The sequence below is a fragment of the Hyperolius riggenbachi genome, chromosome 8, assembly GCF_040937935.1.
Source record: "Hyperolius riggenbachi isolate aHypRig1 chromosome 8, aHypRig1.pri, whole genome shotgun sequence".
Taxonomy (NCBI): Eukaryota; Metazoa; Chordata; class Amphibia; order Anura; family Hyperoliidae; genus Hyperolius; species Hyperolius riggenbachi.
In genome coordinates, this window is record NC_090653.1 from 232,198,397 (window position 1) to 232,212,628 (window position 14,232).

The 14,232-nt window shown below is 44.9% G+C and overlaps 1 protein-coding gene across 1 annotated transcript in view; it reads right to left on the reverse strand.

Annotated features, from left to right (window-relative positions):
• The window catches only part of ALAS2 (5'-aminolevulinate synthase 2), a 67,194-nt gene that overhangs the window by 14,534 nt on the left and 38,428 nt on the right, over window positions 1–14,232 (reverse strand). Inside the window, exons 3-8 of the mRNA XM_068248333.1 lie at window positions 11,056–11,223; window positions 10,369–10,503; window positions 8,067–8,289; window positions 5,375–5,559; window positions 4,191–4,370; window positions 2,076–2,240 (exon numbers count right to left, since the gene is read on the reverse strand). Coding sequence (XP_068104434.1) covers window positions 2,076–2,240; window positions 4,191–4,370; window positions 5,375–5,559; window positions 8,067–8,289; window positions 10,369–10,503; window positions 11,056–11,223 — 1,056 coding nt within the window. The remainder of the gene's footprint in view (window positions 1–2,075; window positions 2,241–4,190; window positions 4,371–5,374; window positions 5,560–8,066; window positions 8,290–10,368; window positions 10,504–11,055; window positions 11,224–14,232) is intronic.

Consider the following 14,232-nt stretch of genomic DNA (forward strand, 5'->3'; position numbering starts at 1 on the left):
ACTACATCTACATACATTTTACATGAAATAAATAGACATTACTACATTTAAAATTAACTGTTTATGCCCCACACCAAAAATTACCCAAATACAATTTTTAATGAAAAAAAAAATACAAATAAAAAAACAAAAAAACAAAACATAAATAGTTACCTAAGGGTCTGAACTAATATGCATGTGGAGAGGGTATATTATGAACATTTTTTAAATTATAAGCTTGTAAATAATGATGGATGCAAAACTGAAAAAATGCACCTTTATTTCCAAATAAAATATTGGCGCCATACATTTTGATAGGGACATAATTTAAATGGTGTAATAACCGGGACAAATGGGCAAATAAAATATATAGGTTTTAATCATGGTAGCATGTATTATTTTAAAGCTATAATGGCCACAACTGAGAAATAATGATTTTTTTCCAATTTTTTCTTAATATTCCTGTGAAAATGCTTTTAGAAAAAAAATAATTCTTAGCAAAATGTGTCACCCAAAGAAAGCCTAATTGGTGGTGGAAAAAACGAGATATAGATAAAATCATTGTGATAATTAGTGATAAAGTTATTGGCGAATGAATGGGAGGTGAAAATTGCTCTGATGCATAAGGTGAAAAATACCTGCGGGCTGAAATGGTTAAGTAGTCATATGAGGTCCCCAGACAGTAGCATTAAATAGTCATGCGGACCCTAGTTGGTAGTATTACTAGGTAGCAATTGTAATATTAAGTAGTCATGTGTTTCCCCAATTAATAACATTTGGTAGCTATCTGGGGACCCCAGGCAGAAATGTAAGTTTGTCACTTATTCACCAACCATGTTCTCCCTCTTAGGAAGGACAGGTGAGTTACGAGTATGCTCCACTGCACTATCTGCATGTTAAGGCTTGCACGGTCCCCTCCAGGTTCACAGGCCTGGTTACAATTGCAACAGCTATGACCCCTGCTCCTACATCACTGATTTTAAATAACGGGCTGGAATTGTCAGGCTTGGTACAGACAAGCCAATCTGTGAGCAACCATTTGGACAATCAGTCATCATAACTGATTTCCTAATTCTGGCCTGATCCATTGGAAATGCAAAACATATCATACATACATGAACAATGGCTTTTTTAACTGATCTTTTGTCCTGAAATAGTCCCTGTGGGTTCTTGCATGTATTGATCAGTTGAACAAGAACACAGTGCAACATATGCAGGACCAATCAGTATTTACCAAACATCTACTGTAAGTGCTTGGCAACTTAGAAAATTATCGGTTTGATTGGATTATCCATCTATTGGAGTGAATAATGGCTCATTTGGGGACTCCAAAAAGTTATTACCTTTAGATGCTGCAAATGTTCTACAGAAACTGTTGTACACAAGTCTTTTGTTGCTCTATCTGGTCCCGAACACGCTAGAAAACCCCTGCCGTTTTTAACTGAGATCTCAATCTATTGTGCTTTTACAGTTCTTAAAGGGACACTTAAGTCAAACAAAAAAATGAGCTTTACTCACCTAGGGCTTCCAATAGCCCCCTGCAGCTGTCCGGTGCCCTCGCCGTCTCCCTCCGATCCTCCTGGCCCCACCGGCAGCCACGTCCTGTATCGGTGACAGGACCTGACAGGCTGGGGACGCGAGTGATTCTTCACGTTCCCAGACACATTAGCACCCTCTATGCTGCTATATGGTGAATAATATATGCTATAGCAGCATAGATGGCGCTATTGTGGCCAGGAACGCGAAGAATCACTTGTGTCTCCAGCCTGTCAGCTCCTGTCACCGAAACAGGAAGTGGCTTCCGGCGGGGCCAGGAGGATCGGAGGGAGACCGCGAGGGCAGCGGAGAGCTGCAGGGGGCTATTGGAAGCCCTAGGTGAGTAAAACTCTTTTTTTTTTGTTTAACTTAAGTGTCCCTTTAAGAAGGTTGTGGTGGCTTTAGCTTCATTGACATGGCTTAGCTTTTCTGCTGAGTTTCTGAGGTAGTATGTGGTGATACAGTAGTAATGTTTACAATTTTCATTTCAAAGTAATAAAAAAGGCTTTTGGTGGAATCTGTGTTCAATGTGTTACAGTGTCACTGTTATCTTGGCTTACCCAAAGTTCCAGAGATAATGTCCATCTTATGCATAACTCCATCTCTTTCTCCAACTCCAGCTCCACGAGCTCCGTACAGCCCCACTGCATGCACCTCATCCACAAATGTCAGAGCTCCATATTTGTGTGCCACATCACATAGCTCCTCCAGGGGGCAGATAGCACCTGAGGGTACAGATTGGTCAAATAAATGTATGTAACATCACATCCATTCAGGGGCGTAACTAGACTTAAAGAGACACTGAAGCGGAAAAAAAAATATGATATAATGAACTGGTTGTGTAGTACAGCTAAGAAATAAAGCATTAGGAGCAGAGACATAAGTCTAATATTTGTTTTCAGTACAGGAAGAGTTAAGAAACTCCAGTTGTTATCTATGCAAATGGCCATTGAGCTCTACAACTTTCAAAGTCTAATATTTGTTTCCAGTACAGGAAGAGTTAAGAAACTCCAGTTATCTATGCAAATGGCCATTGAGCTCTAAGACTTTCAAAGTCGCAGAGAGCTCTGACTTCTGATGGTTTTTATCTCAGCTGTATTGTTTTTTTCTTTTGCAGAGAACAGTTCAGGACAGGTCAAAAGTTCAATGCCTGTTCTGCAAAAAACATTTAGAATGCTGAGTAGGGTGCAAATTGCAAATATTAGAGAATGATGCAATGTTATAGAAAAAAGTTGTAAAACTGAAAATAAAAATATGAGATCATTTTTTTTTGCAACCAATGTTCTAGTAATTATCCGTACTACACAACCAATTCATGATATCATCATTTTTTTGTCGCTTCAGTGTCTCTTTAATAGGGCCCCCCTGCAAAAATGATAGCATGGGGCCCCCTTTGTCCCTGAACCCCATGGGATTGGGAGCTGGCGAATGGCAGCAGAGAGTGTCCTGCTGTGAAGCAGCCTCTGGGAGCAGATAAAAATTAGTGAAAGGGGAGATTTCTTTGCTAATTGGTTGCACTTGCAGTTGCGGAGAGGGAGGTGGAGGGCCCCCCAAAGCCTCTGGACCCGTCTGCGATGGCAGGGATCCCAGGGGTGATTGCTACACCAATGCATCCATTGACAGCTATATATGTACATTTTTTAATTAGCCAAGGCACCATTCTATCTTGGATTTAATGAAAGAAGTTTTAAATCAGGATGATACCATTTATTGGCTAACTAAAAATGAATAAAAATAAGCAAGCTTTCGGCCTTGCAGCCTTGGTCGGGCTTATATCCTGTTAGTTTGCAGGGTGGTGGTACAGACAGCTTTATACATGCAGCATCAAAAGGGAAAACAGATATTGTTTTCAAGCATAAATACATGTCATTAAGATGCCTTAATTCAAACAGAACATCTAAATGGGGTTAGAGGTTGTTAGCTGAGATAAGGATCCTTATTTACTCCATGCTCACAGACCTGGGATTAGGATTGACCCAGAGGTATCGTAAATTCTTAGTTCACAAGTTCAGCTAGAATGGCTGAGAAAGTTCAAATATCATCAGCCTCATACCAATATAAAAAGTTTTTATCCTTATTCAAACCCTTCTCCACAGCTTTGAACCAATTTATAAATTTTCGATCCACAGACCTGGGATTAGGATTTAATGTCTGTCTACCTATCATAGGCAATCCTTAAATAAGTATGAAGCCACTGGTGTAGTGGTAAAGGAATTTAAATGAATATGGATGCATCAGACCTCCCCCAGCTACCATTTGACTCAGAGGAAGATGGCAAGTATACTATAGGCTGCAAGGAAGGAGAGGAGAGGGTAACTACGAGTGTGACTCTGGTTACAAATTGGAGACTGTGATCTGCTCTAGAAGACAGCATCACCTCTGAAAGAGTGAACTGCCAGACAGAAGCCATTTCTAATCACTTTTCTGCTACAGTTTTTTACTGTAAAAAAGAAGATGCCATAAAATTAATTAGGACCATCACTGATATTACACTGGATTCATATTTAGTCTACTATCTTCTTCCCAAACTTTTTTCTCTGGAACAGTTTATGTATACTTTATAGCCCAGCTCCAAAAAAAATAATTTTACTTTAAACTCCCTTTTGGATTTTTATTCATGCTGCCTGCTCACCTATGAGAATGTTCTACATTCCCCTTCCTGTCTGAGGACTTACCATCCATAGAGTGGACTGTCTCAAAGGCAACAATCTTGGGAGTCTTGGGGTTGGCCCTCTGGAGCAGTTCTTCCAGGTGAGCGGGATCATTGTGGCGGAAGACATATTTTGGGACTCCGCTGTTTCGGATGCCCTGGATCATGGAGGCGTGGTTTCCAGCATCAGAGTAAATCTCACAGCCTGCAAGCAATGTATATGTGTAGAGCTAGTCAGTTTTACTTCACTGTGCAGCAATGCGAGGCAGCTGATTTCAGTGCAGTGCTGGGCGATCGTTTCGGGGCCAGCACTGCGTGCCTGATTTGGGCACCAGGTGTTTCAGCCGGGCGCCACACAAATAAGCTAAAAAGGGTAATACAGCCACCGACAATAGCTGGTGCCTGAATTACGTGTCCCCCAAATTGCTACAACTCCAAGGGGGAATACTGTAGTAATCAGCGCAGGCCTGGACTTTGTGCTGGAGCAGGGTGAGACATTATTTGTCTTCACCTTGCGCTAACACTGCATTGACAGCAGTGGGGTGGTACCAGGATCTGAAGACCCACCCAGATTCCTTCTTGAGCCGCTGAAATGGTGCTTGACTGGTGCTATAGTGGTAATGATCAAATAGTGGTAATCATTACCAAATTGTTCCACTCCCCTGGCTCACCCCTCTGTAAATTTACCACACCCCACCGCAGCCTAATGTTAGTCTATGGGAGAGTTCACACTCCCCGGGTTTCAGTACACTGCGCCGAAAATGCCCTATCTAACGCGCTTCAATACCTACGTTACCACGCGGCTCCTGCGGCAATCGAACCAGAAGTCATGTAAGTAACACGCGTATGTTTAAAAAACCCAGTTATCAGCGTCGCGCAGGAACAGAAGCGTATTTTACAAATACGCTTCCGTGCTTGTCATCGATTGCCAAACAGGAAGTGAGCATCACTTCCTGCTTGGCCAGATGCCAGACGGGGATTACTGTTTACTAACGCGGTAATCCCCGAAGGCCTGTTTTTCACCGGTGCGGTGACCGCACCACCAATCTGCAGTGTGAAGCCGGCCTCAAGCTCTGCCAAGTGCAGGAATTTTACAAATCAATCTGCAGCTTTTTTTTTGTATAAAGATGGTTGTATTGAGGTTTTCTCACATTTAAAGTGATATTGCATCTTGTGATTGAATCAGTTGAAGATTATTTTTCCACCCACCTGGAATCATCTTTGCCAGTGTGAAGAGAGTCGAGTCGTTTGCAACAAAGCAAGAAGAGAAGAGGAGAGCGGCATCCTTATTGTGGAGATCTGCGAGTTCACATTCCAGATCCACATGGAACTTGCTGGTGCCCGATATGTTCCTGGTCCCACCTGCCCCAGCACCATGCTCATTAACGGTCTCTCTGAAGAGAACAACTGCTGTCAGTGCTGAAATGTTACTTTCTTGGAATGTGCATTTAGCAACAACAGTTTATTGTGTGTATAGGATGCATTACCAGCTATAACCACAGGATGACAATGTTAAAGTAGCAAAGGTCTCTTATTACATCATGTGTCTGAAAGGAAGCTATAAATAAACTTGTTTGCATCTTTGGCGTCAATTCACCAGAGAGGATTTACTAAGAGAAAAAAGGTAGGTAGTTTATCTCATGAGGTATTTTAACACTCTGGAGTCAATTCATCAGTGTGAGAGGACAGAGAGAAAAGTGTTCGATAGCAGGGGATAATGGAGAGATATACATGAGGAAAGTGTGAGAAAGCAGAGAGTTAGGTAATCGGTATTAATGATTTACATGGGATACTTTTCCTCTCTGTAAGCTTGAAAGTGAAGCATTGTGGGTAGGAGGCGGAGTTTTACCACTACGTGACCAGAGTATTTCCGCCTTTTACTGCCGGATCATATCATAAATCATATCACAAATGAGTCTGAACTTCTTCACCACCTCTGTCTCAGTAAGTTTATCAAGAACTGTTCTCTCACGAAAAATACGAGGGGCGATTAAACAGACCCTCCTCCTGCGCCTTCGTCTCCTCATAATAGAAGCAAGCTCTAAGGCCTAGAGCACACCAGAGCGGTTCGGCTGCGTTTTGCGATCCGCTTGCGGCTGCGGATACGCTTGGGTAATGTATTTCAATGGGCTGGTGCACACCAGAGCGGGAGGCGTTTTGCAGAAACGCATACTCCCGGGCTGCTGCAGATTTTGGATTGCGGAGGCGTTTCTGCCTCAATGTTAAGTATAGGAAAAACGCAAACCGCTCTGAAAAACGGCACTTCAGAGCGGTTTGCCAGGCGGTTTTTGTTACAGTAGCTGTTCAGTAACAGCTTTACTGTAACAATACATTAAATCTACTACACCAAAAACGCTTCACAAAACCGCAAAATGCTAGCTGAAACGCTACAGAAAAATAAAAAAGCGTTTCAAAATCTGCTAGCATTTTGCGGATCTGCTAGCGGTTTTTGGTGTGCACCAGGCCTAACAGAGTAAGCTCAAAAGGCTCCATCTTCCACAGCAGCAGCTGCTGTGTGAAAACCACGATATCTCCAGGTTCATCCAGGGGATAAAGAGATGAAAAAATAACGAATGGCCACACCCCCTTTCTTCCCTGGTGAATTGTGATTTGGAGAAAAACTAACTACTAACTATCACTTATTTATCTCATACTTATCTCACATTTATCTCTTGCATTTCTCTCTGTCGATATTTTCCCCTATACTTCTAGAGAATTGCTATTTGGAGATATCACAGGAGGTAAATTACCTCCCAAGAGATAAATAGGTTGGTAACCTCTGGTGAATTGACGCCCTTGTGATGTATTACCCAAAACTTAGTGATTTGTGCCTTCCTAAAACAGAAGGATTTTGCGATAATTTAGTTTTAAGTGAACATCTGTGGTTACCCACAAAGCACCGCTACTGAATAAGCTAATGATCTCTTTATGCCCCTGAAGCCAGGCTTGCATCCAGAACCGCTGCTGTCTAGCAAGCTTATAGCTTTAAATTTTACAGAGCCACAACAACCCCACATGCAGACAGCCTGTTTAGGACTTTTGGTAGACACCAGCGGTTCTAGATGTAAGCCTGGCTTCAGGGGCATAAAGAGATAATTTGCATATTCAGTAGCGGTGCCTTGTGGGTAACCACAGATGTTCACTTAAAACTGAATTATCGCAAAATCCTTCGGTTTTAGGAAGGCAAAAATCACTAAGAACTGCTTTTTAGTAGGAGGGCTTTTTGGTCTCTTTTAGTTACCTATACTATCCTTGTGGTTTTGGGTCAACCCAAGCTGCTTGGTTAATGTGTATTATCCAAAAGAGACATTAGCCATGAAGTGTTATAAATATTTGTTTCTCCTGCATTCTACATTTTCTGCACACTACGAAGCTGGTTTATATCTATCTGAAGGGAAATTGTATGGTGTGTATTAGGCATTACAGGTGTAGATCTTAACCTTTATTCACACTGGCAAGGTACAGACAATGAGTAATATCTTTAAGTGCACTCAAGATACGGTGGTACGCAAAGTGAAACAATATTAGCTTATACACCAAAACACAATAGCGCACTAAAAGTGCGTACACACGCACGACGGCCGCCAACGACGGGTCCGTCAGACCCTCATCAGATCTCAACCCAATAGAGCATCTTTGGGATGTGATGGAACGGGAGCTTCCTGCCTTGGATGTGGATCCCACAAATCTCCATCAACTGCAAGATGCTATCCTATCAATATGGGCCAACATTTCTAAAGAATGCTTTCAGCATCTTGTTGAATCAATGCCACGTAGAATTAAGGCAGTTCTGAAGGCGAAAGGGGGTCAAACACCGTACTAGTATGGTGTTCCTAATAATCCTTTAGGCGAGTGTATATTGGTAACAGGTGCTCTTTATCAGGTTAGAGGAAATACTCACGAAATAGCTTCCAGCACCTTTGGGTGCCGGCTCATGCCCAGGTAGTCATTGCTGCACCAGATGGATACTTCCTTCTTACTGCTCTGGAGGTCAGAGTAATCCTCAGCGAATGGGAAGGCTTCAGCCCTGCGGTTCACTGTTTTAAACACCCTATATGTGTGGTCCTGTTTCTTCTCCTCAATCCTCCGGCTGAAGAACTCATCGTATTCAAAAGCAGCTCCACCTGTCAGGAGACAATAAAGCATCAACTGGATGGACAACGACTGTAGGAAGTGGCCAAAATAATACATATATTCATGTATGAGAATCTTCACAGATAGAGTAGCAGGTAATGCAGGTGATGGATTAAATTAGAAGAAAATAAATTATGGAGAAAACAGATCATCGCTAATATCCACCTACCCAGGAAGGTTCCCACTACTCCTGGTACTCTTTTACTTCACTTTCTTGGTGTCTTTGGCAAGTGTGTTCTGTATCTTAAAGGACAACTCAAGCGAAAAAAGTATGCAGTTAAAATCTGACACAACCAACAGGTTTTGGACTAGTCCATATACTCATGGCAGGATGCTCAGGGTTTTCTTTGTTTTCAAAAGCATTTCCTGTAGGGAAGTTTAACTACCAAAATAATAAGATACCAGCCAGCCTCCCTACTGACTTGCACCCTATTTTGGCAGTTAGACTTAGCAACTGCCATTCAGGAAATGCTTTTGAAAACAAAGGAAACTCAGAGAGTCCCACATGAGGAGATGGACTGGTCCAAAACCTGTTGGTTCTGTCAAGATATAACTACTTACTTTTTTCACTGGAGTGGTCCTTTCAGAGTTATCCATCCCACCACTTCCGGTCACCAGAAGTATGGAAAGGTAAAATGGTAGTGGCATGTCTTCCCGTAGTGCCAACTGCCAAAAGGAGCAGTATGAACTTCAACATGTTCACGGTGGCAGCAGAACAGGCCAGCAGAGAAATGAAGAGGAGGACTAAAAACCAATGGGAGCCTTGTTGGGAAGAGACTCCCATTTAGAAGGGGACATCATGCGCATAGTAGTGAAGTCATGCTCATAGTCATGACATCATGCGCAGTGCGCTAGCGGCCACGGCAGTGTGCAGCTGGGACAACGCCTGCGCAGTAAAGCCTGACTCGGCAACTCGGAAGTGGCTGCTGGGAGGCATTTAGGTAGGATTAGAGGGGCAGATAGGAGAACGCCTGCTCCCCCCGTTTTTCCCACTAAGTTTGCATCTGGTATCCTTTAAAGACACAGGCACATATGCAATTCACTTTTTCTCCTTAGTTTTCTCCTAGGTGATATTTACAGTGCTTGTCATAAAATGCCTTTTTAGCCACCAGCAAGCAAAAAAAATATTCAAAATAAATTTGTAAATTGCTGAAAATTTAGTTTAAAGAGAAGATGAAAATTGTCTTCTGGGAGATAACTTAGGTGAAAAAATTAATTGCATATGGGCCACTGTTTTTTTTAACCTGAAGAAGCGGGCGAAGCCCAAAAAACGCTTTGTTTAATTTATTGGACACCAAAAACAAACAAAGCGTTTCATGGGTTTCACCAGCTTCTTCACATTAATAACACAGCAGTGTCTCAGTGACATAGCTAAGGAGCTGTGGGCCCCGATGCAAGTTTTACAATGGGGCCCCCCAAGCACTCTATACATAACAATTGATACGGCGCACCAAAACCTGCCAATGGCAACTACAGTGTCAGAGGTGCAAGAAGGGGATGGGGAACAGTTTGTTAATCATTACCACTATTCAAAGTATCTATAGAAGTGATTATTACCAGTACAGGACCAATAGAGAGCTAATACTGTAGTTGAGGGAGGGCCCTTCGTGGCTCCTCTGGCCCAAGGGCCCCGATGCAGTTGCTACCCCTGCACCCCCTATTTCTACACCCCTGAGTGTCTTTAACACAGTGTCTCTGTAGCATGGTAAGACTGTTCCTTATTAACTCCCAAATGAATAGTTTACACTCACACTGGGGCGCCTCCTCCCACCCTGTATAGTCTATTTGCGTAATGCATTTGCGTAACATCTGCTTACCTGCACCATCAGTGCACAGCCACAGGGTGAGCTGCTATGGGGTCAGATTTTGTGCAGCACGTTCATTTTGAGTTTTGTACTCTGTACATTATTAGCACTACACAATAGAATGCTGTGAACAGCAGCCAGAGTTGCCGCCTCTCCTGTATATTTTCCATTCTTGTTTGGCATTATACTGATGATTGTTTTTGGACACAAAGATTGTAACTGTGTGTGTTTGGCCTGCCACAAACCTTTGGAGGAATTCAGTACCTTGCATGTTTTCTTTGATCAGATGAGTTGGGATGAGAGGAGCACCAGTTCCAAGGTTCACTTTTTTCACAGGAGTTCCAAGGAACCTCTTCTTCAGGCTTGACTGGACTTCATACAGGAGAGAACTAAGAACATCTAGGAAACACAGTTGTATCATTATCAAACTAGAGTGCCCGGAGGAAACCCTTGCAGACACAGGGAAAACATACAAACTCCTTGCAGATAGTGCCCTGGCTGGGATTCAAACCCGGGGACCCAGTGCTGCAAGGCGAGAGCGCTAACCACTACGCCACCGTGTTCCTAGCCAACTACCTTCAAAATCACCTATTTGGACACAGCTAATATAGGAACTTCTACACAAAGAAAATCAAATACACTCTGAGGGTTTGAGTGTATTCTAGGGTCTTCACAGGTCTAGGAGGACCTTTCTGCCCGATCTTGGGCTCTCATGCAGATTGCAGGTTGGTTCAATCCAAGGCAAATATTGGAGATGGCACAGCAATCCACTGAATTATATTTGTATCCATTTTATTACTAGTCCCTCATTCCACTAGGCTTCCTGAAGTCAGAAGACTACCAAGACACATTACACCTATAATGATGGAGTTTGTTTTTGCAGTGTAAGCATACAAATTATGGACCTTTCCTCCAGAACATGGATAGCTGGGAGCTGTAGATAACACATACCAGTTTTGAAGCCTTTAAGGTCCTCCTGCACTTCAGGTCCAGCCTTCTGGACAATAACGCCCTCTCCTTTCTCCATCTCTGTCTCGATGAAGGGACACTTGGTGCTGGCAGTAGCGGCTTGTGGAGCTGCCTGCACCAAGGTACGCCTGTTGGAGGCTCCAGAGGAGACTGAAACATAAACATTAAAGAAGAACTTTAGCAAAAATGGGAAACAAATACACCAGTACATTGCAAAGTGAGAAGTGAAAAATAAAATAGAGACCAAGAAATGATTGATATTCGCCATATATACATCCGATGAATAACGGACGTTATTTCCTGCAATGCAACAAGGCTCTGACATCACACTGTGGGAGGGGTTTTACCACAATATCAGCAATACAGATCCCCCTTGTTGATCTATTCCAGAAAAGGTAAAGATTTCTTGTGGAAAAGGGGGTATCACCTGCTGATTGTGATGAAATTCAATCCTTGTTTACAGTTCCTCTTTTAGTATACTTTGTTTAAAAATAGGTTTAACACAACTAAGTCATAGCTGTGATTAACTATAGTTAACATATATATATTCTTTTCACAGATGTAACCATGTACGCAAAACCAGCAGGTGCGATATACACCATACTATAAAGCAAGGGTCCCCAAATGTTTTGGGTCGAGGGCCGGGTCAACATACTTCAGACTGCTGGGGGGCCGGAGTGTACATAGAAGTTTTTGCTGGCCAGACAGTGATGCATACTAAGGTGACAGCCTTCAGTCCAATTGGACAACAGTGTCACCTGATGTGGAATTTGATTGGAAACCAGCGAATTACTGCTTTCTGGCTTCATTCTATATGCAGACCACCAATATTTAAAGATGTAGCTGGCTGCATCTATAATACATTTTGTGTGTGGGGAGCTGGTAAAAAAAACCCTCGGGGGCCACATTCGGCCCGCAGGCATTAGTTTGAGGACCACTGCTATAAAGGATAAGTAAATGTATAATATAAAACATATCTGATTGGTCCAGAAACTCTAAAAGGGAGATGCATTCATGAACAGTCTGATTCAACAGATTTCACAAAAAGCCTGAGCAAGTTCCTATATCCTAACAAACACATTGTCGCAGAGCCCCAAAGTTTGTATTAATACTATATTATTGGATTGTTGCTAGACAAAAGAAATTTACACTCCTTTTTTATATTTAAAATATTTTTGCCATTTTTAGACACCTCTACCATACTTAAAATGATTGTAACTATTATAACATACAGTAGATTTACACAATAAACCCAATGAAGAGATAGATGAATTTATAACAAAAATGTACACTCATGGGCGTCCGCACATACGGCAAAACCGGGCATCTGCCCGAGCCTGGCCGCCCGCTGCCCCCCCCTGGCCGCGTGCCCGTGCAGCCAGAAGGAGGGGAGCAGCGCAGAGAAGAGAGAGAGCTATGGGCACAGTGGGGAAGGGCGGACGTCTCCCCCCCCCTTCCCTCACCTTAGGGGGCTCTCTCTCCCTCGCTGTCCCCTCCGGAATAAAGTGGGCAGCGGGCGGAACTTACCTCGTCTCGCTCCTGCGCCGGAAGTTCTGGTGCCGCACTCTGGTCTGGATCAGACCAGAGTAGCGGCGAATCCATCCGGCGCGTGCGACGAGAGGAGGTAAGTTCCGCCCGCTGCCCAGCCGCTGCACACTTCATTCCGGACTCCGGAGGAGAGAGCGAGAGAGGGAGGGAGAGCCCCCTAAGGCGAGTGCCCATCATGGGCGTCCGCACATACGGCAAAACCGGGCATCTGCCCGAGCCTGGCCGCCCGCTGCCCCCCCCCCTGGCCGCGTGCCCGTGCAGCCAGAAGGAGGGGAGCAGCGCAGAGAAGAGAGAGAGCTATGGGCACAGTGGGAAAGGGCAGATGTCTCCCCCCCCTTCCCTCACCTTAGGGGGCTCTCTCTCCCTCGCTTTCCCCTCCGGAATGAAGTGGGCAGCGGGCGGAACTTAACTCGTCTCACTCCTGCGCCGGAAGTTCTGGTGCCGCACTCTGGTCTGGATCAGACCAGGGTAGCGGCTAATCCATCCGGCGCGTGCGACGAGAGGAGGTAAGTTCCGCCCGCTGCCCAGCCGCTGCACACTTCATTCCGGACTCCGGAGGGGAGAGCGAGAGAGGGAGGGAAAGCCCCCTAAGGTGAGTGCCCATAGCTCTCCCTCTTCTCTGCGCTGCTCCCCTCCTGCTGGGGCACACATGGCCACTTTTTCTGGGGACATATACCCCTGGCTACATATACTGAGACATATCCCCCTGGCTACATATACTGGGACATATCCCCCTGGCTACATATACTGAGACATATCCCCCTGGCTACATATACTGGGACATATACCCCTGCCTACATATACTGGGACATATCCCCCTGGCTACATATACTGAGACATATCCCCCTGGCTACATATACTGGGACATATACCCCCTGCCTACATATACTGGGACATATACCCCTGCCTACATATGCTGGGACATAGCCCCCTGGCTACATATACTGGGATGGGCGTCCGCACATACGGCAAAACCGGGCATCCGCCCGAGCCTGGCCGCCCGCTGCTCCCCCCCCCCCCCTGGCCGCGTGCCCGTGCAGCCAGAAGGAGGGGAGCAGCGCAGAGAAGAGAGAGAGCTATGGGCACAGTGGGGAAGGGCGGACGTCTCCCCCCCTTCCCTCCCCCCCCCTTCCCTCACCTTAGGGGGCTCTCTCTACCTCGCTGTCCCTTCCGGAATGAAGTGGGCAGCGGGCGGAACTTACCTCGTCTCGCTCCTGCGCAGGAAGTTCTGGTGCCGCACTCTGGTCTGGATCAGACCAGAGTAGCGGCTAATCCATCCGGCGCGTGCGACGAGAGGAGGTAAGTTCCGCCCGCTGTCCAGCCGCTGCACACTTCATTCCGGACTCCGGAGGGGAGAGCGAGAGAGGGAGGGAGAGCCCCCTAAGGTGAGTGCCCATAGCTCTCCCTCTTCTCTGCGCTGCTCCCCTCCTGCTGGGGCACACATGGCCACTTTTTCTGGGGACATATACCCCTGGCTACATATACTGGGACATATCTCCCTGGCTACATATACTGGGACATATACCCCTGCCTACATATACTGGGACATATCCCCCTGGCTACATATACTGGGACATATCCACCTGGCTACATATACTGGGACATATACCC